This window comes from Salmo salar, chromosome ssa10, assembly GCF_905237065.1.
Source record: "Salmo salar chromosome ssa10, Ssal_v3.1, whole genome shotgun sequence".
Taxonomy (NCBI): Eukaryota; Metazoa; Chordata; class Actinopteri; order Salmoniformes; family Salmonidae; genus Salmo; species Salmo salar.
In genome coordinates, this window is record NC_059451.1 from 47,818,008 (window position 1) to 47,844,592 (window position 26,585).

Consider the following 26,585-nt stretch of genomic DNA (forward strand, 5'->3'; position numbering starts at 1 on the left):
TTGTGCTTTAGGGTCGATAATATTATCAGTGAGAATGTATCTCCTTACTGAGCTATGTTGTAACAACAGTATTACTATAGTACTGTTAAAAGTCTTACAGTGTGTTACTCTCTTGGTGTTTTACAGCATTATAATGAGCAGATAAACTGGAGGAACAGGCTTCACGAAGCAATGGGTTACCATCGTTGGGGGCTAGCTAGCTAGTCACAGAGAACACTGACCTATTTTCAGAGCAAACAAAAACTACAGCAAGAGAGAGACAGAGAGAGAGAGAGAGAGAGAGAGAGAGAGAGAGAGAGAGAGTTTGAGAGATATAGGGGAGAGAGTGAGAGAGAGTGAGAGAGAGAGAAAGCGAGTGAGAGAGAGTGAGAGAGTGAGAGAGAGACAGACAGAGAGAGAGAGAGAGAGAGAAAGATAGATACTTATCTCTTTCACTTGCTTTGGCAATGGAAACATTTGTTTCCCATGCCAATAAAGAGGCTTAAATTAACAAAAAATAAATTGACAATTGAGAGAGAAAGAGAGAGAGAGAGGGAGAGAGAGAGAGAGAGAGAGAGAGAGAGAGAGAGAGAGAGTAGGTAGGTAGGTCTCTCTGGGTGGGTTTGTGTGGGTGTATGGTAGACAGACTGTATATGACTGCCGCACAACTCTACAGTAATTGTACTTTGACAGACCTTTGACAGAATGTGGCATTGGAGTATGGTACTCTCAGACTAAGGGCAAAATAACAGATTAGCAATTGTAATTTGTCCTGAGGTTTTAATGGCCTAAATTATACCCAATCCCCCCCTCTTATTATCAATTGAAGTGTTTCTGTGGTCAGTTTGAATTCACATTTATAGGCAGGCATATGCTTTCAATTTCTCAAATGGACTAATAAAGGCTATTTGAGAAAGGGTATTTTTTTTTTTTACTTTTCCCCCCTGAAACCTCAGGATTGCAGTTCAGCGATGTTTGACAGTTAAATGGTGGTCTGGCAGGTTCATGTTTCTTTGAGCTAGCGGAGAAGATTGAATCTGTAAACTGACAGAAATGTGGAAAGAGGACAAATGTACGCACACACTGAAGACACAGTGTTCTGTAACCTGGATCCATATAAGACGACCACACTAAGACAGCAGCACTGGTCTGTTGGTCCACTGAGTTTAGAGGGAAAAATTCCCATTCATTTCACCAGAGATACTGTCATATTAACAGCACTTCCACCTATCTATAAAAATACATCGAGACAAAGAGGTGTCTTGAACAGATTAAACCTGACTTTGTGAGTGATATTATTAATCAGTGGTTTCCGTTGGTTACCATTTTGCATATGAAAATTCATGCAAATAAAACCCCAACGGTGGAGACAAGCGTCTTGACAACCCTTGGTATATAAAATCCATTCTGACCACTCAGAGAATATAATACAGGATTTGCTATCTAGGCTATTTCATGAAATTACAATACCTGGAACTGAAATTTGTCCACATTTTTCTCTGTCCCTACTTTTCTCTCTTCCAGTTGGAATTGGGTACCAGTGTGTGTCTAGCCTGAGACTGAGATAGCCTTGTTCTTCTCCCAGTGACTGGCTCTGTATCTGCATAGTGTGACTCATCCTCGCCCCTCTAGGGAGCAGCTGTATGGAGCAGCCAGCCAGTCACAGTCATCCTTTCCCCTCTATGGAGCAGCTGTATGGAGCAGCCAGCCAGTCACAGTCATCCTTTCCCCTCTATGGAGCAGCTGTATGGAGCAGCCAGCCAGTCACAGTCATCCTTTCCCCTCTATGGAGCAGCTCTATGGCGCAGCCAGCCAGTCACAGTCATCCTCTCCCCTCTATGGAGCAGACAGCCAGTCACAGTCATCCTCTCCCCTCTATGGAGCAGACAGCCAGTCACAGTCATCCTCTCCCCTCTGTGGAGCAGCTCTATGGAGCAGCCAGCCAGTCACAGTCATCCTCTCCCCTCTATGGAGCAGCCAGTCAGTCACAGTCATCCTCTCCCCTCTATGGAGCAGCTCTATGGAGCAGCCAGCCAGTCACAGTCATCCTCTCCCCTCTATGGAGCAGCCAGTCAGTCACAGTCATCCTCTCCCCTCTATGGAGCAGCTCTATGGAGCAGCCAGCCAGTCACAGTCATCCTCTCCCCTCTATGGAGCAGCTCTATGGAGCAGCCAGCCAGTCACAGTCATCCTCTCCACTCTATGGAGCAGACAGCCAGTCACAGTCATCCTCTCCCCTCTATGGAACAGTTCTATGGAGTAGACAGCTAGTCACAGTCGCAGGCTCCAGACAGACTTTGAAGGAAGCTGGTGTCGGCTCCAGAGCCAACACACTGGATCAGCCAGCTCAGACAGACTTCGAAGGAAGCTGGTGTCGGCTCCAGAGCTGGATCAGCTAGCACCCACATCACTTCCCAAGATTCAATGCGTTGGGCTAGATTGGTTGGGGACACTGCTAGATGGGTGTCGTCGTCGGGAAAACCAAGCCTTGGATTACCCCGAGTGACTAGACCACGCCAATGGCTTCCTGGTTTCCAAATGCACAAACAAACCACTACCCTGTAACCTCCAGAAAAAACACCCTTACACCGTTATCCTCCATATTCATGCTACTTCCACCATCCAGCCACCACTATCACCCCCCCCTCCCCTGAAGTCCTTCACTAAGAGCGATGGTCATTGAGGCAAGCACCTCCATAGTTCTATCAGAGCCTGGCGCTCAGCCCAGAACCTAGTTCACTGGTTGAGCACTAGAAAAGAAAGAAACCAACCTTCTCCCTCCACAACCATACCCACCACTAGAGAAGAGAAACCAACCTTCTCCCTCCACAACCATACCCACCACTAGAGAAGAGAAACCAACCTTCTCCCTCCACAACCATACCCACCACTAGAGAAGAGAAACCAAACTTCTCCCTCCACAACCATACCCACCACTAGAGAAGAGAAACCAACCTTCTCCCTCCACAATCATACCCACCACTAGAGAAGAGAGAAACCAACCTTCTCCCTCCACAACCATACCCACCACTAGAGAAGAGAGAAACCAACCTTCTCCCTCCACAACCATACCCACCACTAGAGGAGAGAAACCAACCTTCTCCCTCCACAACCATACCCACCACTAGAAGAGAGAAACCAACCTTCTCCCTCCACAACCATACCCACCACTAGAAGAGAGAAACCAACCTTCTCCCTCCACAACCATACCCACCACTAGAGAAGAGAGAAACCAACCTTCTCCCTCCACAACCATACCCACCACTAGAGGAGAGAAACCAACCTTCTCCCTCCACAACCATACCCACCACTAGAGGAGAGAAACCAACCTTCTCCCTCCACAACCATACCCACCACTAGAGAAGAGAGAAACCAACCTTCTCCCTCCACAACCATACCCACCACTAGAGAAGAGAGAAACCAACCTTCTCCCTCCACAACCATACCAACCACTAGAGGAGAGAAACCAACCTTCTCCCTCCACAACCATACCCACCACTAGAGAAGAGAGAAACCAACCTTCTTCCTCCACAACCATACCCACCACTAGAGGAGAGAAACCAACAATCTCCCTCCACAACCATACCCACCACTAGAGGAGAGAAACCAACCTTCTCCCTCCACAACCATACCCACCACTAGAGAAGAGAGAAACCAACCTTCTCCCTCCACAACCATACCCACCAATAGAGGAGAGAAACCAACCTTCTCCCTCCACAACCATACCCACCACTAGAGAAGAGAAACCAACCTTCTCCCTCCACAACCATACCCACCACTAGAGAAGATAAACCAACCTTCTCCCTCCACAACCATACCCACCACTAGAGAAGAGAGAAACCAACCTTCTCCCTCCACAACCATACCCACCACTAGAGAAGAGAGAAACCAACCTTCTCCCTCCACAACCATACCCACCACTAGAGGAGAGAAACCAACCTTCTCCCTCCACAACCATACCCACCACTAGAAGAGAGAAACCAACCTTCTCCCTCCACAACCATACCCACCACTAGAGGAGAGAAACCAACCTTCTCCCTCCACAACCATACCCACCACTAGAGAAGAGAGAAACCAACCTTCTCCCTCCACAACCATACCCACCACTAGAGGAGAGAAACCAACCTTCTCCCTCCACAACCATACCCACCACTAGAGAAGAGAAACCAACCTTCTCCCTCCACAACCATACCCACCACTAGAGAAGAGAAACCAACCTTCTCCCTCCACAACCATACCCACCACTAGAGAAGAGAGAAACCAACCTTCTCCCTCCACAACCATACCCACCACTAGAGGAGAGAAACCAACAATCTCCCTCCACAACCATAACCCACCACTAGAGGAGAGAAACCAACAATCTCCCTCCACAACCATACCCACCACTAGAGGAGAGAAACCAACCTTCTCCCTCCACAACCATACCCACCACTAGAGAAGAGAGAAACCAACCTTCTCCCTCCACAACCATACCCACCAATAGAGGAGAGAAACCAACCTTCTCCCTCCACAACCATACCCACCACTAGAGAAGAGAAACCAACCTTCTCCCTCCACAACCATACCCACCACTAGAGAAGAGAAACCAAACTTCTCCCTCCACAACCATACCCACCACTAGAGAAGAGAAACCAACCTTCTCCCTCCACAATCATACCCACCACTAGAGAAGAGAGAAACCAACCTTCTCCCTCCACAACCATACCCACCACTAGAGAAGAGAGAAACCAACCTTCTCCCTCCACAACCATACCCACCACTAGAGGAGAGAAACCAACCTTCTCCCTCCACAACCATACCCACCACTAGAAGAGAGAAACCAACCTTCTCCCTCCACAACCATACCCACCACTAGAAGAGAGAAACCAACCTTCTCCCTCCACAACCATACCCACCACTAGAGAAGAGAGAAACCAACCTTCTCCCTCCACAACCATACCCACCACTAGAGGAGAGAAACCAACCTTCTCCCTCCACAACCATACCCACCACTAGAGGAGAGAAACCAACCTTCTCCCTCCACAACCATACCCACCACTAGAGAAGAGAGAAACCAACCTTCTCCCTCCACAACCATACCCACCACTAGAGAAGAGAGAAACGAACCTTCTCCCTCCACAACCATACCAACCACTAGAGGAGAGAAACCAACCTTCTCCCTCCACAACCATACCCACCACTAGAGAAGAGAGAAACCAACCTTCTCCCTCCACAACCATACCCACCACTAGAGGAGAGAAACCAACAATCTCCCTCCACAACCATACCCACCACTAGAGGAGAGAAACCAACCTTCTCCCTCCACAACCATACCCACCACTAGAGAAGAGAGAAACCAACCTTCTCCCTCCACAACCATACCCACCAATAGAAAGGAGAGAAACCAACCTTCTCCCTCCACAACCATACCCACCACTAGAGAAGAGAAACCAACCTTCTCCCTCCACAACCATACCCACCACTAGAGAAGATAAACCAACCTTCTCCCTCCACAACCATACCCACCACTAGAGAAGAGAGAAACCAACCTTCTCCCTCCACAACCATACCCACCACTAGAGAAGAGAGAAACCAACCTTCTCCCTCCACAACCATACCCACCACTAGAGGAGAGAAACCAACCTTCTCCCTCCACAACCATACCCACCACTAGAAGAGAGAAACCAACCTTCTCCCTCCACAACCATACCCACCACTAGAGGAGAGAAACCAACCTTCTCCCTCCACAACCATACCCACCACTAGAGAAGAGAGAAACCAACCTTCTCCCTCCACAACCATACCCACCACTAGAGGAGAGAAACCAACCTTCTCCCTCCACAACCATACCCACCACTAGAGAAGAGAAACCAACCTTCTCCCTCCACAACCATACCCACCACTAGAGAAGAGAGAAACCAACCTTCTCCCTCCACAACCATACCCACCACTAGAGAAGAGAGAAACCAACCTTCTCCCTCCACAACCATACCCACCACTAGAGAAGAGAGAAACCAACCTTCTCCCTCCACAACCATACCCACCACTAGAGAAGAGAGAAACCAACCTTCTCCCTCCACAACCATACCCACCACTAGAGGAGAGAAACCAACCTTCTCCCTCCACAACCATACCCACCACTAGAGAAGAGAGAAACCAACATTCTCCCTCCACAACCATACCCACCACTAGAGGAGAGAAACCAACCTTCTCCCTCCACAACCATACCCACCACTAGAGAAGAGAGAAACCAACCTTCTCCCTCCACAACCATACCCACCAATAGAGGAGAGAAACCAACCTTCTCCCTCCACAACCATACCCACCACTAGAGAAGAGAAACCAACCTTCTCCCTCCACAACCATACCCACCACTAGAGAAGATAAACCAACCTTCTCCCTCCACAACCATACCCACCACTAGAGAAGAGAGAAACCAACCTTCTCCCTCCACAACCATACCCACCACTAGAGAAGAGAGAAACCAACCTTCTCCCTCCACAACCATACCCACCACTAGAGGAGAGAAACCAACCTTCTCCCTCCACAACCATACCCACCACTAGAAGAGAGAAACCAACCTTCTCCCTCCACAACCATACCCACCACTAGAGGAGAGAAACCAACCTTCTCCCTCCACAACCATACCCACCACTAGAGAAGAGAGAAACCAACCTTCTCCCTCCACAACCATACCCACCACTAGAGGAGAGAAACCAACCTTCTCCCTCCACAACCATACCCACCACTAGAGAAGAGAAACCAACCTTCTCCCTCCACAACCATACCCACCACTAGAGAAGAGAAACCAACCTTCTCCCTCCACAACCATACCCACCACTAGAGAAGAGAGAAACCAACCTTCTCCCTCCACAACCATACCCACCACTAGAGGAGAGAAACCAACAATCTCCCTCCACAACCATACCCACCACTAGAGGAGAGAAACCAACCTTCTCCCTCCACAACCATACCCACCACTAGAGAAGAGAGAAACCAACCTTCTCCCTCCACAACCATACCCACCACTAGAGAAGAGAGAAACCAACCTTCTCCCTCCACAACCATACCCACCACTAGAGAAGAGAAACCAACCTTCTCCCTCCACAACCATACCCACCACTAGAGAAGAGAGAAACCAACCTTCTCCCTCCACAACCATACCCACCACTAGAGAAGAGAGAAACCAACCTTCTCCCTCCACAACCATACCCACCACTAGAGAGAGAGAAACCAACCTTCTCCCTCCACAACCATACCCACCACTAGAGGAGAGAAACCAACCTTCTCCCTCCACAACCATACCCACCACTAGAAGAGAGAAACCAACCTTCTCCCTCCACAACCATACCCACCACTAGAGGAGAGAAACCAACCTTCTCCCTCCACAACCATACCCACCACTAGAGAAGAGAGAAACCAACCTTCTCCCTCCACAACCATACCCACCACTAGAGGAGAGAAACCAACCTTCTCCCTCCACAACCATACCCACCACTAGAGAAGAGAAACCAACCTTCTCCCTCCACAACCATACCCACCACTAGAGAAGAGAAACCAACCTTCTCCCTCCACAACCATACCCACCACTAGAGAAGAGAGAAACCAACCTTCTCCCTCCACAACCATACCCACCACTAGAGGAGAGAAACCAACAATCTCCCTCCACAACCATACCCACCACTAGAGGAGAGAAACCAACCTTCTCCCTCCACAACCATACCCACCACTAGAGAAGAGAGAAACCAACCTTCTCCCTCCACAACCATACCCACCACTAGAAGAGAGAAACCAACCTTCTCCCTCCACAACCATACCCACCACTAGAGAAGAGAAACCAACCTTCTCCCTCCACAACCATACCCACCACTAGAGAAGAGAGAAACCAACCTTCTCCCTCCACAACCATACCCACCACTAGAGAAGAGAAACCAACCTTCTCCCTCCACAACCATACCCACCACTAGAGAAGAGAGAAACCAACCTTCTCCCTCCACAACCATACCCACCACTAGAGAAGAGAGAAACCAACCTTCTCCCTCCACAACCATACCCACCACTAGAGGAGAGAAACCAACCTTCTCCCTCCACAACCATACCCACCACTAGAGAAGAGAGAAACCAACCTTCTCCCTCCACAACCATACCCACCACTAGAGAAGAGAGAAACCAACCTTCTCCCTCCACAACCATACCCACCACTAGAGAAGAGAAACCAACCTTCTCCCTCCACAACCATACCCACCACTAGAGAAGAGAGAAACCAACCTTCTCCCTCCACAACCATACCCACCACTAGAGAAGAGAGAAACCAACCTTCTCCCTCCACAACCATACCCACCACTAGAGAGAGAGAAACCAACCTTCTCCCTCCACAACCATACCCACCACTAGAGAAGAGAGAAACCAACCTTCTCCCTCCACAACCATACCCACCACTAGAGAAGAGAGAAACCAACCTTCTCCCTCCACAACCATACCCACCACTAGAGAAGAGAGAAACCAACCTTCTCCCTCCACAACCATACCCACCACTAGAGAAGAGAGAAACCAACCTTCTCCCTCCACAACCATACCCACCACTAGAGAAGAGAGAAACCAACCTTCTCCCTCCACAACCATACCCACCACTAGAGAAGAGAGAAACCAACCTTCTCCCTCCACAACCATACCCACCACTAGAGAAGAGAGAAACCAACCTTCTCCCTCCACAACCATACCCACCACTAGAGAAGAGAGAAACCAACCTTCTCCCTCCACAACCATACCCACCACTAGAGAAGAGAGAAACCAACCTTCTCCCTCCACAACCATACCCACCACTAGAGAAGAGAGAAACCAACCTTCTCCCTCCACAACCATACCCACCACTAGAGAAGAGAGAAACCAACCTTCTCCCTCCACAACCATACCCACCACTAGAGAAGAGAGAAACCAACCTTCTCCCTCCACAACCATACCCACCACTAGAGAAGAGAGAAACCAACCTTCTCCCTCCACAACCATACCCACCACTAGAGAGAGAGAAACCAACCTTCTCCCTCCACAACCATACCCACCACTAGAGAAGAGAGAAACCAACCTTCTCCCTCCACAACCATACCCACCACTAGAGAAGAGAGAAACCAACCTTCTCCCTCCACAACCATACCCACCACTAGAGGAGAGAAACCAACCTTCTCCCTCCACAACCATACCCACCACTAGAGAAGAGAGAAACCAACCTTCTCCCTCCACAACCATACCCACCACTAGAGGAGAGAAACCAACCTTCTCCCTCCACAACCATACCCACCACTAGAGAAGAGAGAAACCAACCTTCTCCCTCCACAACCATACCCACCACTAGAGGAAGAGAAACCAACCTTCTCCCTCCACAACCATACCCACCACTAGAGAAGAGAGAAACCAACCTTCTCCCTCCACAACCATACCCACCACTAGAGAAGAGAGAAACCAACCTTCTCCCTCCACAACCATACCCACCACTAGAGGAGAGAAACCAACCTTCTCCCTCCACAACCATACCCACCACTAGAGAAGAGAGAAACCAACCTTCTCCCTCCACAACCATACCCACCACTAGAGAAGAGAGAAACCAACCTTCTCCCTCCACAACCATACCCACCACTAGAGAAGAGAGAAACCAACCTTCTCCCTCCACAACCATACCCACCACTAGAGGAGAGAAACCAACCTTCTCCCTCCACAACCATACCCACCACTAGAGAAGAGAGAAACCAACCTTCTCCCTCCACAACCATACCCACCACTAGAGAAGAGAGAAACCAACCTTCTCCCTCCACAACCATACCCACCACTAGAGGAGAGAAACCAACCTTCTCCCTCCACAACCATACCCACCACTAGAGAAGAGAGAAACCAACCTTCTCCCTCCACAACCATACCCACCACTAGAGGAGAGAAACCAACCTTCTCCCTCCACAACCATACCCACCACTAGAGGAGAGAAACCAACCTTCTCCCTCCACAACCATACCCACCACTAGAGGAGAGAAACCAACCTTCTCCCTCCACAACCATACCCACCACTAGAGAAGAGAGAAACCAACCTTCTCCCTCCACAACCATACCCACCACTAGAGAAGAGAGAAACCAACCTTCTCCCTCCACAACCATACCCACCACTAGAGAGAGAGAAACCAACCTTCTCCCTCCACAACCATACCCACCACTAGAGGAGAGAAACCAACCTTCTCCCTCCACAACCATACCCACCACTAGAGAAGAGAGAAACCAACCTTCTCCCTCCACAACCATACCCACCACTAGAGAAGAGAGAAACCAACCTTCTCCCTCCACAACCATACCCACCACTAGAGAGAGAGAAACCAACCTTCTCCCTCCACAACCATACCCACCACTAGAGAGAGAGAAACCAACCTTCTCCCTCCACAACCATACCCACCACTAGAGAAGAGAGAAACCAACCTTCTCCCTCCACAACCATACCCACCACTAGAGAAGAGAGAAACCAACCTTCTCCCTCCACAACCATACCCACCACTAGAAGAGAGAAACCAACCTTCTCCCTCCACAACCATACCCACCACTAGAGAAGAGAGAAACCAACCTTCTCCCTCCACAACCATACCCACCACTAGAGAAGAGAGAAACCAACCTTCTCCCTCCACAACCATACCCACCACTAGAGAAGAGAGAAACCAACCTTCTCCCTCCACAACCATACCCACCACTAGAGAAGAGAGAAACCAACCTTCTCCCTCCACAACCATACCCACCACTAGAGGAGAGAAACCAACCTTCTCCCTCCACAACCATACCCACCACTAGAGAAGAGAGAAACCAACCTTCTCCCTCCACAACCATACCCACCACTAGAGAAGAGAGAAACCAACCTTCTCCCTCCACAACCATACCCACCACTAGAGAGAGAGAAACCAACCTTCTCCCTCCACAACCATACCCACCACTAGAGAAGAGAGAAACCAACCTTCTCCCTCCACAACCATACCCACCACTAGAGAAGAGAGAAACCAACCTTCTCCCTCCACAACCATACCCACCACTAGAGAAGAGAGAAACCAACCTTCTCCCTCCACAACCATACCCACCACTAGAGAGAGAGAAACCAACCTTCTCCCTCCACAACCATACCCACCACTAGAGAAGAGAGAAACCAACCTTCTCCCTCCACAACCATACCCACCACTAGAGGAGAGAAACCAACCTTCTCCCTCCACAACCATACCCACCACTAGAGAAGACAGAAACCAACCTTCTCACTCCACAACCATACCCACCACTAGAGAAGAGAGAAACCAACCTTCTCCCTCCACAACCATACCCACCACTAGAGGAGAGAGAAACCAACCTTCTCCCTCCACAACCATACCCACCACTAGAGAAGAGAGAAACCAACCTTCTCCCTCCACAACCATACCCACCACTAGAGAAGAGAGAAACCAACCTTCTCCCTCCACAACCATACCCACCACTAGAGAAGAGAGAAACCAACCTTCTCCCTCCACAACCATACCCACCACTAGAGAAGAGAGAAACCAACCTTCTCCCTCCACAACCATACCCACCACTAGAGAAGAGAAACCAACCTTCTCCCTCCACAACCATACCCACCACTAGAGAAGAGAGAAACCAACCTTCTCCCTCCACAACCATACCCACCACTAGAGAAGAGAGAAACCAACCTTCTCCCTCCACAACCATACCCACCACTAGAGAAGAGAGAAACCAACCTTCTCCCTCCACAACCATACCCACCACTAGAGAAGAGAGAAACCAACCTTCTCCCTCCACAACCATACCCACCACTAGAGAAGAGAGAAACCAACCTTCTCCCTCCACAACCATACCCACCACTAGAGAAGAGAGAAACCAACCTTCTCCCTCCACAACCATACCCACCACTAGAGAAGAGAGAAACCAACCTTCTCCCTCCACAACCATACCCACCACTAGAGAGAGAGAAACCAACCTTCTCCCTCCACAACCATACCCACCACTAGAGAAGAGAGAAACCAACCTTCTCCCTCCACAACCATACCCACCACTAGAGAAGAGAGAAACCAACCTTCTCCCTCCACAACCATACCCACCACTAGAGAAGAGAGAAACCAACCTTCTCCCTCCACAACCATACCCACCACTAGAGAAGAGAGAAACCAACCTTCTCCCTCCACAACCATACCCACCACTAGAGAAGAGAGAAACCAACCTTCTCCCTCCACAACCATACCCACCACTAGAGGAGAGAAACCAACCTTCTCCCTCCACAACCATACCCACCACTAGAGAGAGAGAAACCAACCTTCTCCCTCCACAACCATACCCACCACTAGAGAAGAGAGAAACCAACCTTCTCCCTCCACAACCATACCCACCACTAGAGAAGAGAGAAACCAACCTTCTCCCTCCACAACCATACCCACCACTAGAGAGAGAGAAACCAACCTTCTCCCTCCACAACCATACCCACCACTAGAGAAGAGAGAAACCAACCTTCTCCCTCCACAACCATACCCACCACTAGAGGAGAGAAACCAACCTTCTCCCTCCACAACCATACCCACCACTAAGAGGAGAGAAACCAACCTTCTCCCTCCACAACCATACCCACCACTAGAGAAGAGAGAAACCAACCTTCTCCCTCCACAACCATACCCACCACTAGAGAAGAGAGAAACCAACCTTCTCCCTCCACAACCATACCCACCACTAGAGGAGAGAAACCAACCTTCTCCCTCCACAACCATACCCACCACTAGAGAAGAGAGAAACCAACCTTCTCCCTCCACAACCATACCCACCACTAGAGAAGAGAGAAACCAACCTTCTCCCTCCACAACCATACCCACCACTAGAGGAGAGAAACCAACCTTCTCCCTCCACAACCATACCCACCACTAGAGAAGAGAGAAACCAACCTTCTCCCTCCACAACCATACCCACCACTAGAGAGAGAGAAACCAACCTTCTCCCTCCACAACCATACCCACCACTAGAGGAGAGAAACCAACCTTCTCCCTCCACAACCATACCCACCACTAGAGAAGAGAGAAACCAACCTTCTCCCTCCACAACCATACCCACCACTAGAGAGAGAGAAACCAACCTTCTCCCTCCACAACCATACCCACCACTAGAGAAGAGAGAAACCAACCTTCTCCCTCCACAACCATACCCACCACTAGAGAAGAGAGAAACCAACCTTCTCCCTCCACAACCATACCCACCACTAGAGAAGAGAGAAACCAACCTTCTCCCTCCACAACCATACCCACCACTAGAGAGAGAGAAACCAACCTTCTCCCTCCACAACCATACCCACCACTAGAGAAGAGAGAAACCAACCTTCTCCCTCCACAACCATACCCACCACTAGAGAAGAGAGAAACCAACCTTCTCCCTCCACAACCATACCCACCACTAGAGAAGAGAGAAACCAACCTTCTCCCTCCACAACCATACCCACCACTAGAGAAGAGAGAAACCAACCTTCTCCCTCCACAACCATACCCACCACTAGAGGAGAGAAACCAACCTTCTCCCTCCACAACCATACCCACCACTAGAGAAGAGAGAAACCAACCTTCTCCCTCCACAACCATACCCACCACTAGAGGAGAGAAACCAACCTTCTCCCTCCACAACCATACCCACCACTAGAGAAGAGAGAAACCAACCTTCTCCCTCCACAACCATACCCACCACTAGAGAGAGAGAAACCAACCTTCTCCCTCCACAACCATACCCACCACTAGAGAAGAGAGAAACCAACCTTCTCCCTCCACAACCATACCCACCACTAGAGAGAGAGAAACCAACCTTCTCCCTCCACAACCATACCCACCACTAGAGAGAGAGAAACCAACCTTCTCCCTCCACAACCATACCCACCACTAGAGAAGAGAGAAACCAACCTTCTCCCTCCACAACCATACCCACCACTAGAGAGAGAGAAACCAACCTTCTCCCTCCACAACCATACCCACCACTAGAGAAGAGAGAAACCAACCTTCTCCCTCCACAACCATACCCACCACTAGAGAAGAGAGAAACCAACCTTCTCCCTCCACAACCATACCCACCACTAGAGAAGAGAGAAACCAACCTTCTCCCTCCACAACCATACCCACCACTAGAGAGAGAGAAACCAACCTTCTCCCTCCACAACCATACCCACCACTAGAGAAGAGAAACCAACCTTCTCCCTCCACAACCATACCCACCACTAGAGAAGAGAAACCAACCTTCTCCCTCCACAACCATACCCACCACTAGAGAAGAGAGAAACCAACCTTCTCCCTCCACAACCATACCCACCACTAGAGAGAGAGAAACCAACCTTCTCCCTCCACAACCATACCCACCACTAGAGAAGAGAGAAACCAACCTTCTCCCTCCACAACCATACCCACCACTAGAGAAGAGAGAAACCAACCTTCTCCCTCCACAACCATACCCACCACTAGAGAAGAGAGAAACCAACCTTCTCCCTCCACAACCATACCCACCACTAGAGAAGAGAGAAACCAACCTTCTCCCTCCACAACCATACCCACCACTAGAGAGAGAGAAACCAACCTTCTCCCTCCACAACCATACCCACCACTAGAGAAGAGAGAAACCAACCTTCTCCCTCCACAACCATACCCACCACTAGAGGAGAGAAACCAACCTTCTCCCTCCACAACCATACCCACCACTAGAGAAGAGAGAAACCAACCTTCTCCCTCCACAACCATACCCACCACTAGAGAAGAGAGAAACCAACCTTCTCCCTCCACAACCATACCCACCACTAGAGGAGAGAAACCAACCTTCTCCCTCCACAACCATACCCACCACTAGAGAAGAGAGAAACCAACCTTCTCCCTCCACAACCATACCCACCACTAGAGGAGAGAAACCAACCTTCTCCCTCCACAACCATACCCACCACTAGAGAAGAGAGAAACCAACCTTCTCCCTCCACAACCATACCCACCACTAGAGAAGAGAGAAACCAACCTTCTCCCTCCACAACCATACCCACCACTAAGAGGAGAGAAACCAACCTTCTCCCTCCACAACCATACCCACCACTAGAGAAGAGAAACCAACCTTCTCCCTCCACAACCATACCCACCACTAGAGAAGAGAGAAACCAACCTTCTCCCTCCACAACCATACCCACCACTAGAGAAGAGAGAAACCAACCTTCTCCCTCCACAACCATACCCACCACTAGAGAGAGAAACCAACCTTCTCCCTCCACAACCATACCCACCACTAGAGGAGAGAAACCAACCTTCTCCCTCCACAACCATACCCACCACTAGAGAAGAGAGAAACCAACCTTCTCCCTCCACAACCATACCCACCACTAGAGAAGAGAGAAACCAACCTTCTCCCTCCACAACCATACCCACCACTAGAGAAGAGAGAAACCAACCTTCTCCCTCCACAACCATACCCACCACTAGAGGAGAGAAACCAACCTTCTCCCTCCACAACCATACCCACCACTAGAGAAGAGAGAAACCAACCTTCTCCCTCCACAACCATACCCACCACTAGAGAAGAGAGAAACCAACCTTCTCCCTCCACAACCATACCCACCACTAGAGAAGAGAGAAACCAACCTTCTCCCTCCACAACCATACCCACCACTAGAGAAGAGAGAAACCAACCTTCTCCCTCCACAACCATACCCACCACTAGAGGAGAGAAACCAACCTTCTCCCTCCACAACCATACCCACCACTAGAGAAGAGAGAAACCAACCTTCTCCCTCCACAACCATACCCACCACTAGAGGAGAGAAACCAACCTTCTCCCTCCACAACCATACCCACCACTAGAGAAGAGAGAAACCAACCTTCTCCCTCCACAACCATACCCACCACTAGAGAGAGAGAAACCAACCTTCTCCCTCCACAACCATACCCACCACTAGAGAAGAGAGAAACCAACCTTCTCCCTCCACAACCATACCCACCACTAGAGAGAGAGAAACCAACCTTCTCCCTCCACAACCATACCCACCACTAGAGAAGAGAGAAACCAACCTTCTCCCTCCACAACCATACCCACCACTAGAGAGAGAGAAACCAACCTTCTCCCTCCACAACCATACCCACCACTAGAGAAGAGAGAAACCAACCTTCTCCCTCCACAACCATACCCACCACTAGAGAAGAGAGAAACCAACCTTCTCCCTCCACAACCATACCCACCACTAGAGGAGAGAAACCAACCTTCTCCCTCCACAACCATACCCACCACTAGAGAAGAGAGAAACCAACCTTCTCCCTCCACAACCATACCCACCACTAGAGAAGAGAGAAACCAACCTTCTCCCTCCACAACCATACCCACCACTAGAGAAGAGAGAAACCAACCTTCTCCCTCCACAACCATACCCACCACTAGAGGAGAGAAACCAACCTTCTCCCTCCACAACCATACCCACCACTAGAGAAGAGAGAAACCAACCTTCTCCCTCCACAACCATACCCACCACTAGAGAAGAGAGAAACCAACCTTCTCCCTCCACAACCATACCCACCACTAGAGGAGAGAAACCAACCTTCTCCCTCCACAACCATACCCACCACTAGAGGAGAGAAACCAACCTTCTCCCTCCACAACCATACCCACCACTAGAGAAGAGAGAAACCAACCTTCTCCCTCCACAACCATACCCACCACTAGAGAAGAGAGAAACCAACCTTCTCCCTCCACAACCATACCCACCACTAGAGGAGAGAAACCAACCTTCTCCCTCCACAACCATACCCACCACTAGAGAGAGAGAAACCAACCTTCTCCCTCCACAACCATACCCACCACTAGAGAAGAGAGAAACCAACCTTCTCCCTCCACAACCATACCCACCACTAGAGAAGAGAGAAACCAACCTTCTCCCTCCACAACCATACCCACCACTAGAGAAGAGAGAAACCAACCTTCTCCCTCCACAACCATACCCACCACTAGAGAAGAGAGAAACCAACCTTCTCCCTCCACAACCATACCCACCACTAGAGGAGAGAAACCAACCTTCTCCCTCCACAACCATACCCACCACTAGAGAAGAGAGAAACCAACCTTCTCCCTCCACAACCATACCCACCACTAGAGAGAGAGAAACCAACCTTCTCCCTCCACAACCATACCCACCACTAGAGAAGAGAAACCAACCTTCTCCCTCCACAACCATACCCACCACTAGAGAAGAGAAACCAACCTTCTCCCTCCACAACCATACCCACCACTAGAGAAGAGAGAAACCAACCTTCTCCCTCCACAACCATACCCACCACTAGAGAAGAGAGAAACCAACCTTCTCCCTCCACAACCATACCCACCACTAGAGGAGAGAAACCAACCTTCTCCCTCCACAACCATACCCACCACTAGAGAAGAGAGAAACCAACCTTCTCCCTCCACAACCATACCCACCACTAGAGAAGAGAGAAACCAACCTTCTCCCTCCACAACCATACCCACCACTAGAGAGAGAGAAACCAACCTTCTCCCTCCACAACCATACCCACCACTAGAGAAGAGAGAAACCAACCTTCTCCCTCCACAACCATACCCACCACTAGAGGAGAGAAACCAACCTTCTCCCTCCACAACCATACCCACCACTAGAGAAGAGAGAAACCAACCTTCTCCCTCCACAACCATACCCACCACTAGAGAAGAGAGAAACCAACCTTCTCCCTCCACAACCATACCCACCACTAGAGAAGAGAGAAACCAACCTTCTCCCTCCACAACCATACCCACCACTAGAGAAGAGAGAAACCAACCTTCTCCCTCCACAACCATACCCACCACTAGAGAAGAGAGAAACCAACCTTCTCCCTCCACAACCATACCCACCACTAGAGAAGAGAGAAACCAACCTTCTCCCTCCACAACCATACCCACCACTAGAGAAGAGAGAAACCAACCTTCTCCCTCCACAACCATACCCACCACTAGAGAAGAGAGAAACCAACCTTCTCCCTCCACAACCATACCCACCACTAGAGAAGAGAGAAACCAACCTTCTCCCTCCACAACTATACCCACCACTAGAGAAGAGAGAAACCAACCTTCTCCCTCCACAACCATACCCACCACTAGAGAAGAGAGAAACCAACCTTCTCCCTCCACAACCATACCCACCACTAGAGAAGAGAGAAACCAACCTTCTCCCTCCACAACCATACCCACCACTAGAGAAGAGAGAAACCAACCTTCTCCCTCCACAACCATACCCACCACTAGAGGAGAGAAACCAACCTTCTCCCTCCACAACCATACCCACCACTAGAGAAGAGAGAAACCAACCTTCTCCCTCCACAACCATACCCACCACTAGAGAAGAGAGAAACCAACCTTCTCCCTCCACAACCATACCCACCACTAGAGAAGAGAGAAACCAACCTTCTCCCTCCACAACCATACCCACCACTAGAGAAGAGAGAAACCAACCTTCTCCCTCCACAACCATACCCACCACTAGAGAGAGAGAAACCAACCTTCTCCCTCCACAACCATACCCACCACTAGAGAAGAGAGAAACCAACCTTCTCCCTCCACAACCATACCCACCACTAGAGAAGAGAGAAACCAACCTTCTCCCTCCACAACCATACCCACCACTAGAGAAGAGAGAAACCAACCTTCTCCCTCCACAACCATACCCACCACTAGAGAAGAGAGAAACCAACCTTCTCCCTCCACAACCATACCCACCACTAGAGAAGAGAGAAACCAACCTTCTCCCTCCACAACCATACCCACCACTAGAGAAGAGAGAAACCAACCTTCTCCCTCCACAACCATACCCACCACTAGAGAAGAGAGAAACCAACCTTCTCCCTCCACAACCATACCCACCACTAGAGAAGAGAGAAACCAACCTTCTCCCTCCACAACCATACCCACCACTAGAGAAGAGAGAAACCAACCTTCTCCCTCCACAACCATACCCACCACTAGAGAAGAGAGAAACCAACCTTCTCCCTCCACAACCATACCCACCACTAGAGAAGAGAGAAACCAACCTTCTCCCTCCACAACCATACCCACCACTAGAGAAGAGAGAAACCAACCTTCTCCCTCCACAACCATACCCACCACTAGAGAAGAGAGAAACCAACCTTCTCCCTCCACAACCATACCCACCACTAGAGGAGAGAAACCAACCTTCTCCCTCCACAACCATACCCACCACTAGAGAAGAGAGAAACCAACCTTCTCCTCCACAACCATACCCACCACTAGAGGAGAGAAACCAACCTTCTCCCTCCACAACCATACCCACCACTAGAGAGAGAGAAACCAACCTTCTCCCTCCACAACCATACCCACCACTAGAGAAGAGAGAAACCAACCTTCTCCCTCCACAACCATACCCACCACTAGAGAAGAGAGAAACCAACCTTCTCCCTCCACAACCATACCCACCACTAGAGAAGAGAGAAACCAACCTTCTCCCTCCACAACCATACCCACCACTAGAGGAGAGAAACCAACCTTCTCCCTCCACAACCATACCCACCACTAGAGAAGAGAGAAACCAACCTTCTCCCTCCACAACCATACCCACCACTAGAGAAGAGAGAAACCAACCTTCTCCCTCCACAACCATACCCACCACTAGAGAGAGAGAAACCAACCTTCTCCCTCCACAACCATACCCACCACTAGAGAAGAGAAACCAACCTTCTCCCTCCACAACCATACCCACCACTAGAGAAGAGAGAAACCAACCTTCTCCCTCCACAACCATACCCACCACTAGAGAAGAGAGAAACCAACCTTCTCCCTCCACAACCATACCCACCACTAGAGAAGAGAAACCAACCTTCTCCCTCCACAACCATACCCACCACTAGAGAAGAGAGAAACCAACCTTCTCCCTCCACAACCATACCCACCACTAGAGAAGAGAGAAACCAACCTTCTCCCTCCACAACCATACCCACCACTAGAGGAGAGAAACCAACCTTCTCCCTCCACAACCATACCCACCACTAGAGAAGAGAGAAACCAACCTTCTCCCTCCACAACCATACCCACCACTAGAGAAGAGAGAAACCAACCTTCTCCCTCCACAACCATACCCACCACTAGAGAAGAGAGAAACCAACCTTCTCCCTCCACAACCATACCCACCACTAGAGAAGAGAGAAACCAACCTTCTCCCTCCACAACCATACCCACCACTAGAGAAGAGAGAAACCAACCTTCTCCCTCCACAACCATACCCACCACTAGAGAAGAGAGAAACCAACCTTCTCCCTCCACAACCATACCCACCACTAGAGAAGAGAGAAACCAACCTTCTCCCTCCACAACCATACCCACCACTAGAGAAGAGAGAAACCAACCTTCTCCCTCCACAACCATACCCACCACTAGAGAAGAGAGAAACCAACCTTCTCCCTCCACAACCATACCCACCACTAGAGAAGAGAGAAACCAACCTTCTCCCTCCACAACCATACCCACCACTAGAGGAGAGAAACCAACCTTCTCCCTCCACAACCATACCCACCACTAGAGAAGAGAGAAACCAACCTTCTCCCTCCACAACCATACCCACCACTAGAGAAGAGAGAAACCAACCTTCTCCCTCCACAACCATACCCACCACTAGAGAAGAGAGAAACCAACCTTCTCCCTCCACAACCATACCCACCACTAGAGGAGAGAAACCAACCTTCTCCCTCCACAACCATACCCACCACTAGAGAAGAGAGAAACCAACCTTCTCCCTCCACAACCATACCCACCACTAGAGAAGAGAGAAACCAACCTTCTCCCTCCACAACCATACCCACCACTAGAGAGAGAGAAACCAACCTTCTCCCTCCACAACCATACCCACCACTAGAGGAGAGAAACCAACCTTCTCCCTCCACAACCATACCCACCACTAGAGAAGAGAGAAACCAACCTTCTCCCTCCACAACCATACCCACCACTAGAGGAGAGAAACCAACCTTCTCCCTCCACAACCATACCCACCACTAGAGAAGAGAGAAACCAACCTTCTCCCTCCACAACCATACCCACCACTAGAGAAGAGAGAAACCAACCTTCTCCCTCCACAACCATACCCACCACTAGAGGAGAGAAACCAACCTTCTCCCTCCACAACCATACCCACCACTAGAGAAGAGAGAAACCAACCTTCTCCCTCCACAACCATACCCACCACTAGAGAAGAGAGAAACCAACCTTCTCCCTCCACAACCATACCCACCACTAGAGGAGAGAAACCAACCTTCTCCCTCCACAACCATACCCACCACTAGAGAAGAGAAACCAACCTTCTCCCTCCACAACCATACCCACCACTAGAGAAGAGAAACCAACCTTCTCCCTCCACAACCATACCCACCACTAGAGAAGAGAGAAACCAACCTTCTCCCTCCACAACCATACCCACCACTAGAGAAGAGAGAAACCAACCTTCTCCCTCCACAACCATACCCACCACTAGAGAGAGAGAAACCAACCTTCTCCCTCCACAACCATACCCACCACTAGAGAAGAGAGAAACCAACCTTCTCCCTCCACAACCATACCCACCACTAGAGGAGAGAAACCAACCTTCTCCCTCCACAACCATACCCACCACTAGAAGAGAGAAACCAACCTTCTCCCTCCACAACCATACCCACCACTAGAGGAGAGAAACCAACCTTCTCCCTCCACAACCATACCCACCACTAGAGAAGAGAGAAACCAACCTTCTCCCTCAACAACCATACCCACCACTAGAGAAGAGAGAAACCAACCTTCTCCCTCCACAACCATACCCACCACTAGAGGAGAGAAACCAACCTTCTCCCTCCACAACCATACCCACCACTAGAGAAGAGAAAACAACCTTCTCCCTCCACAACCATACCCACCACTAGAGGAGAGAAACCAACCTTCTCCCTCCACAACCATACCCACCACTAGAGAAGAGAGAAACCAACCTTCTCCCTCCACAACCATACCCACCACTAGAGGAGAGAAACCAACCTTGTCCCTCCACAACCATACCCACCACTAGAGGAGAGAAACCAACCTTCTCCCTCCACAACCATACCCACCACTAGAGAAGAGAGAAACCAACCTTCTCCCTCCACAACCATACCCACCACTAGAAGAGAGAAACCAACCTTCTCCCTCCACAACCATACCCACCACTAGAGAAGAGAAACCAACCTTCTCCCTCCACAACTATACCCACCACTAGAGAAGAGAGAAACCAACCTTCTCCCTCCACAACCATACCCACCACTAGAGAAGAGAAACCAACCTTCTCCCTCCACAACCATACCCACCACTAGAGAAGACAGAAACCAACCTTCTCCCTCCACAACCATACCCACCACTAGAGAAGAGAGAAACCAACCTTCTCCCTCCACAACCATACCCACCACTAGAGGAGAGAAACCAACCTTCTCCCTCCACAACCATACCCACCACTAGAGAAGACAGAAACCAACCTTCTCCCTCCACAACCATACCCACCACTAGAGAAGAGAGAAACCAACCTTCTCCCTCCACAACCATACCCACCACTAGAGAAGAGAGAAACCAACCTTCTCCCTCCACAACCATACCCACCACTTGAGAAGAGAGAAACCAACCTTCTCCCTCCACAACCATACCCACCACTAGAGAAGAGAAACCAACCTTCTCCCTCCACAACCATACCCACCACTAGAGAAGAGAGAAACCAACCTTCTCCCTCCACAACCATACCCACCACTAGAGAAGAGAGAAACCAACCTTCTCCCTCCACAACCATACCCACCACTAGAGAAGAGAGAAACCAACCTTCTCCCTCCACAACCATACCCACCACTAGAGAAGAGAGAAACCAACCTTCTCCCTCCACAACCATACCCACCACTAGAGGAGAGAGAAACCAACCTTCTCCCTCCACAACCATACCCACCACTAGAGAAGAGAGAAACCAACCTTCTCCCTCCACAACCATACCCACCACTAGAGAAGAGAGAAACCAACCTTCTCCATCCAGAAACATAGCCACCACTAGAGAAGAGAAACCAACCTTCTCCCTCCACAACCATACCCACCACTAGAGGAGAGAGAAACCAACCTTCTCCCTCCACAACCATACCCACCACTAGAGAAGAGAAAGCAACCTTCTCCCTCCACAATCATACCCACCACTAGAGGAGAGAGAAACCAACCTTCTCCCTCCACAATCATACCCACCACTAGAGGAGAGAAACCAACCTTCTCCCTCCACAACCATACCCACCACTAGAGGAGAGAAACCAACCTTCTCCCTCCACAACCATACCCACCACTTACTGTATAGTGCACCACAGCTGCACAGTGTCACAAACACAATAGAATTGATTTAGATTTCTATACATACATTATGTCTCTGTGTGAATGTGTTTGTGTGTTTGAGTGACTTTGTGGGTTATTTACAGTACAGGTTTAGGTGGCCGATATGCAGGCAGGGTAAGGTGAGGAGAGAGAATTATGGGGATTGGGGGAAGCCACACGAGACTGGAATATCTTTGACTCATGTAGTCAGAGGTTCAGTTACCACATAATCATCACCAACACACCAAAACACATATTAACAGACAACCCAGACAGGCCTGAACACCTCTCTCTCCCACTGACTCCCACACAGACAGCGTCAGACTAACTAACATTGCTGAACCAGAGACCATAGGAAGAGGAGCGAAGACGACAACACCTTACCTGTTCAAACTCTCTGAGGCTGTGGGTCTGGAGTGGAGGAGAAGGGCCTTGCTCTGTCTCATCACACGAAACATCTAGAAAAAGGAAACAGTTAAAAGTAACTGTCCAGTGACAATCTCACTTTTAAAAGTTTATATTCTGTTAACTCATACCCCAAAAATGTTGTTGACTCATTATATACTTGTATATGGCCAAAGCAAAAAATTGGAGGAAAAACACTTGAAACCCCACTTCACACTTGTATCTCAAACAAAAAATGCTTGCTATTTCCTCATTGAGGATGATGTTATTCTCCTGAGGAGGATGAGCTGGCCAATCAGCGGTCTAGATGAGAATGAGCTGGCCAATCAGCGGTCTAGATGAGGATGAGCTGGCCAATCAGCAATCTACTCGCAATCATATTTTTAAATGACTGGCTAATGCCCCCACCATTCTGTGGTTGGGGTATGCCTAGCGTTGTAGCTGTGACCGCAGTCAAATTCCAAATGACCGTTGGTCACAGTAATCCCATCCAAAACTGTTCAAATGAATGGAGCTGATGGGTAGCCTAGCAAACTTGCTAATGGCCCTCGCTGATGGCCTGGTACTCAGCACTCTATTGTCCCTCTAATCATTCTCTAAACTCTTCATGATTGAATTTGAATAATCTGAACAATGAGGACAAATGGTGATGGGAGTTATAGGTTCCGTTCCGAAGTGGACACGGGAAAGCCCCTGACCCATTATGCATAAATACATTTCTTAAAACCCATTCCGAAGGGACCTAAGGACAACCAGACCTGTCCCATATGGACCCAGTCAGGTCCACGTCCAGTCTTATCCGAGTGAGGGAAGCAGCAGAAAAGCCAATTGTTTTGCTACTTTTTTAACCGGAGCTAAGGAGGAAGGGAGAAAGAGGCACAGAGCGAGCAGCAATAGGCTATAGGGAATGGGGGAGGGGCCTTGTGTGTGTGTGTGTGTGTGTGTCTGTGTGTGTGTGCGTGCGTGCGTGCATGAGTGCGTGTGTGTGAGTGTGTGACAGACAGGTTCAGACAGGCTTGCAGACAACAATCAGCTTGGACAGGCACAGAAAGAGATAGAGACAGCAACCACTGTTCATTCGCACTAGACTAACTTCTAGTCATTTATAATCCCATCTGATTACATAGTACCTGTCTTGACTGCATCAAACCAAGAGAAACTAGCTAACTAGGCTAATTGAGGCTAGCTGTAACGTTACTGAGCTTCTCACGTCCTACAGTTAGCTACACATAACAACAGCTCCATTCAGATTATAAATAGCAGCCTTACTATTGGCTTTTGGGCGTTGTAGCATTTCACTTTTAATTCTGTTATTTTAATTCCATCTTCCATTGATTAGATATCTCCTAACTTCCTTGCCAAAGAAACAGAGCAGCAATGCAATCTCTCTCTCTCTCTCTCCCTCTCTCTCTCTCTCTCTCTCTCTCTCTCTCTCTCTCTCTCTCTCTCTCTCCCTCTCTCCCTCTCTCTCTCTCTCTCTCTCTCTCTCTCTCTCTCTCTCCCTCTCTCCCTCTCTCCCTCTCTCTCTCTCTCCCTCTCTCTCTCTCTCTCTCTCTCTCTCTCTCTCTCTCTCTCTCTCTCTCTCTCTCTCTCCCACTCTCCCTCTCTCTCTCTCTCCGCAGGAAGTGCAAGCAACAGAGTGAATGCCTTTTTTTGCGACTTTTTCCAAATCATCCATGGGGAGTCGCATCACGATGTCCATATGTTTTGATTTCTAGAACATTCTAGGTTTGTAAGCCTATCACAACTTCATAAATAAACAACATGTAATGTGATGGTGTATATTCAACTGATTTATTCTACTTTTTATGTTCCAAAGGCACACATCAGCAGCATGTATGTGTGTAAGATGCTAAACGTGTTTATGTTAATTAATGATCAATTAGCATGAGACCGGTAGTCATTTGCATGGATAGCACTTTTTCAAAACAACAGCATGTGAGTTGACACTCTCCAGAAATACCACTAACTGAGATTGATTGAATCCGGGCCATAGTAACAGCGAGGAGCTCAGTCTCATTAAAGCCCTATTGCTGTTTGATGTATACAGTAGGCTATGTCACCCCTAGGCCCTGCTTAGCCAACTTGGTAGGGTCTAATACAGCTGAAATGGCTCCAAATGACCATAAGGAGGCCTGATGCCAAACTTCTCCTCAAAACTACTAAATACAAGGAACATTCCCAGAAAAACCACACAGGGTTACAATAATTCCTTGGGGGGGGGGGTTAGGACCCAGGTTAGGACCCAGGGGGCTTTAATCACAGAACCATTGGCAGAGCTGAAACTTCTGACAGTTCTTTAAAATCACGGGCAGGAAGCTCATTACAGATTATTAAAGAGCTGTGCGTCAAGTAACGTGTAGGCTAGGCAGCAGAAGATGTGTCCTGGACCTGTGCCTGGAGTTTAACTGCTGATACACAGGCCAGTCCACTGTACGGGAAATTACACAACACACATATGAATGACGCAAGCACCGTGCCAAACACACAGGAACAGGGGCCGGGGGTTTGCTTCATCAAACAGGACGGGAGAAGAAGAACAGGATAGAAACAGATGATATACCTAGAGACCAGATAGGGGGAGGGAGGGAGAATCTAACTATTCCAAATATTGTGCTAAATGACAGAGCCAGTGTGAATCCCCACTCACCAGTCATGTGTCCTACATTCTTGGGCTGGGCCTGCCGATCACCAGCATAGTGCCTGAAACAGGAAAGAGGTTTAAGTCAAACACACACACACACATACACACTGGCTACCATCAACTCACACGGTTACCATATCCAATAGACTGGGGAATAGTGTGACTCCCAATCTCCCATACAAAACATAAGAGTTTTGCTAAAACTGTTTGAGCTGAGTAGAGA

The 26,585-nt window shown here is 49.3% G+C and overlaps 1 protein-coding gene across 2 annotated transcripts in view; it reads right to left on the reverse strand.

Moving 5' to 3' along the window:
- The window catches only part of pde4dip (phosphodiesterase 4D interacting protein), a 167,514-nt gene that overhangs the window by 126,122 nt on the left and 14,807 nt on the right, over positions 1 to 26,585 (reverse strand). For both annotated transcript variants that reach the window (XM_045687856.1, XM_045687857.1), the window contains exons 2-3: positions 26,369 to 26,421; positions 23,698 to 23,771 (exon numbers count right to left, since the gene is read on the reverse strand). In XM_045687856.1, the coding sequence (XP_045543812.1) occupies positions 23,698 to 23,771; positions 26,369 to 26,421 (127 nt within the window). The remainder of the gene's footprint in view (positions 1 to 23,697; positions 23,772 to 26,368; positions 26,422 to 26,585) is intronic.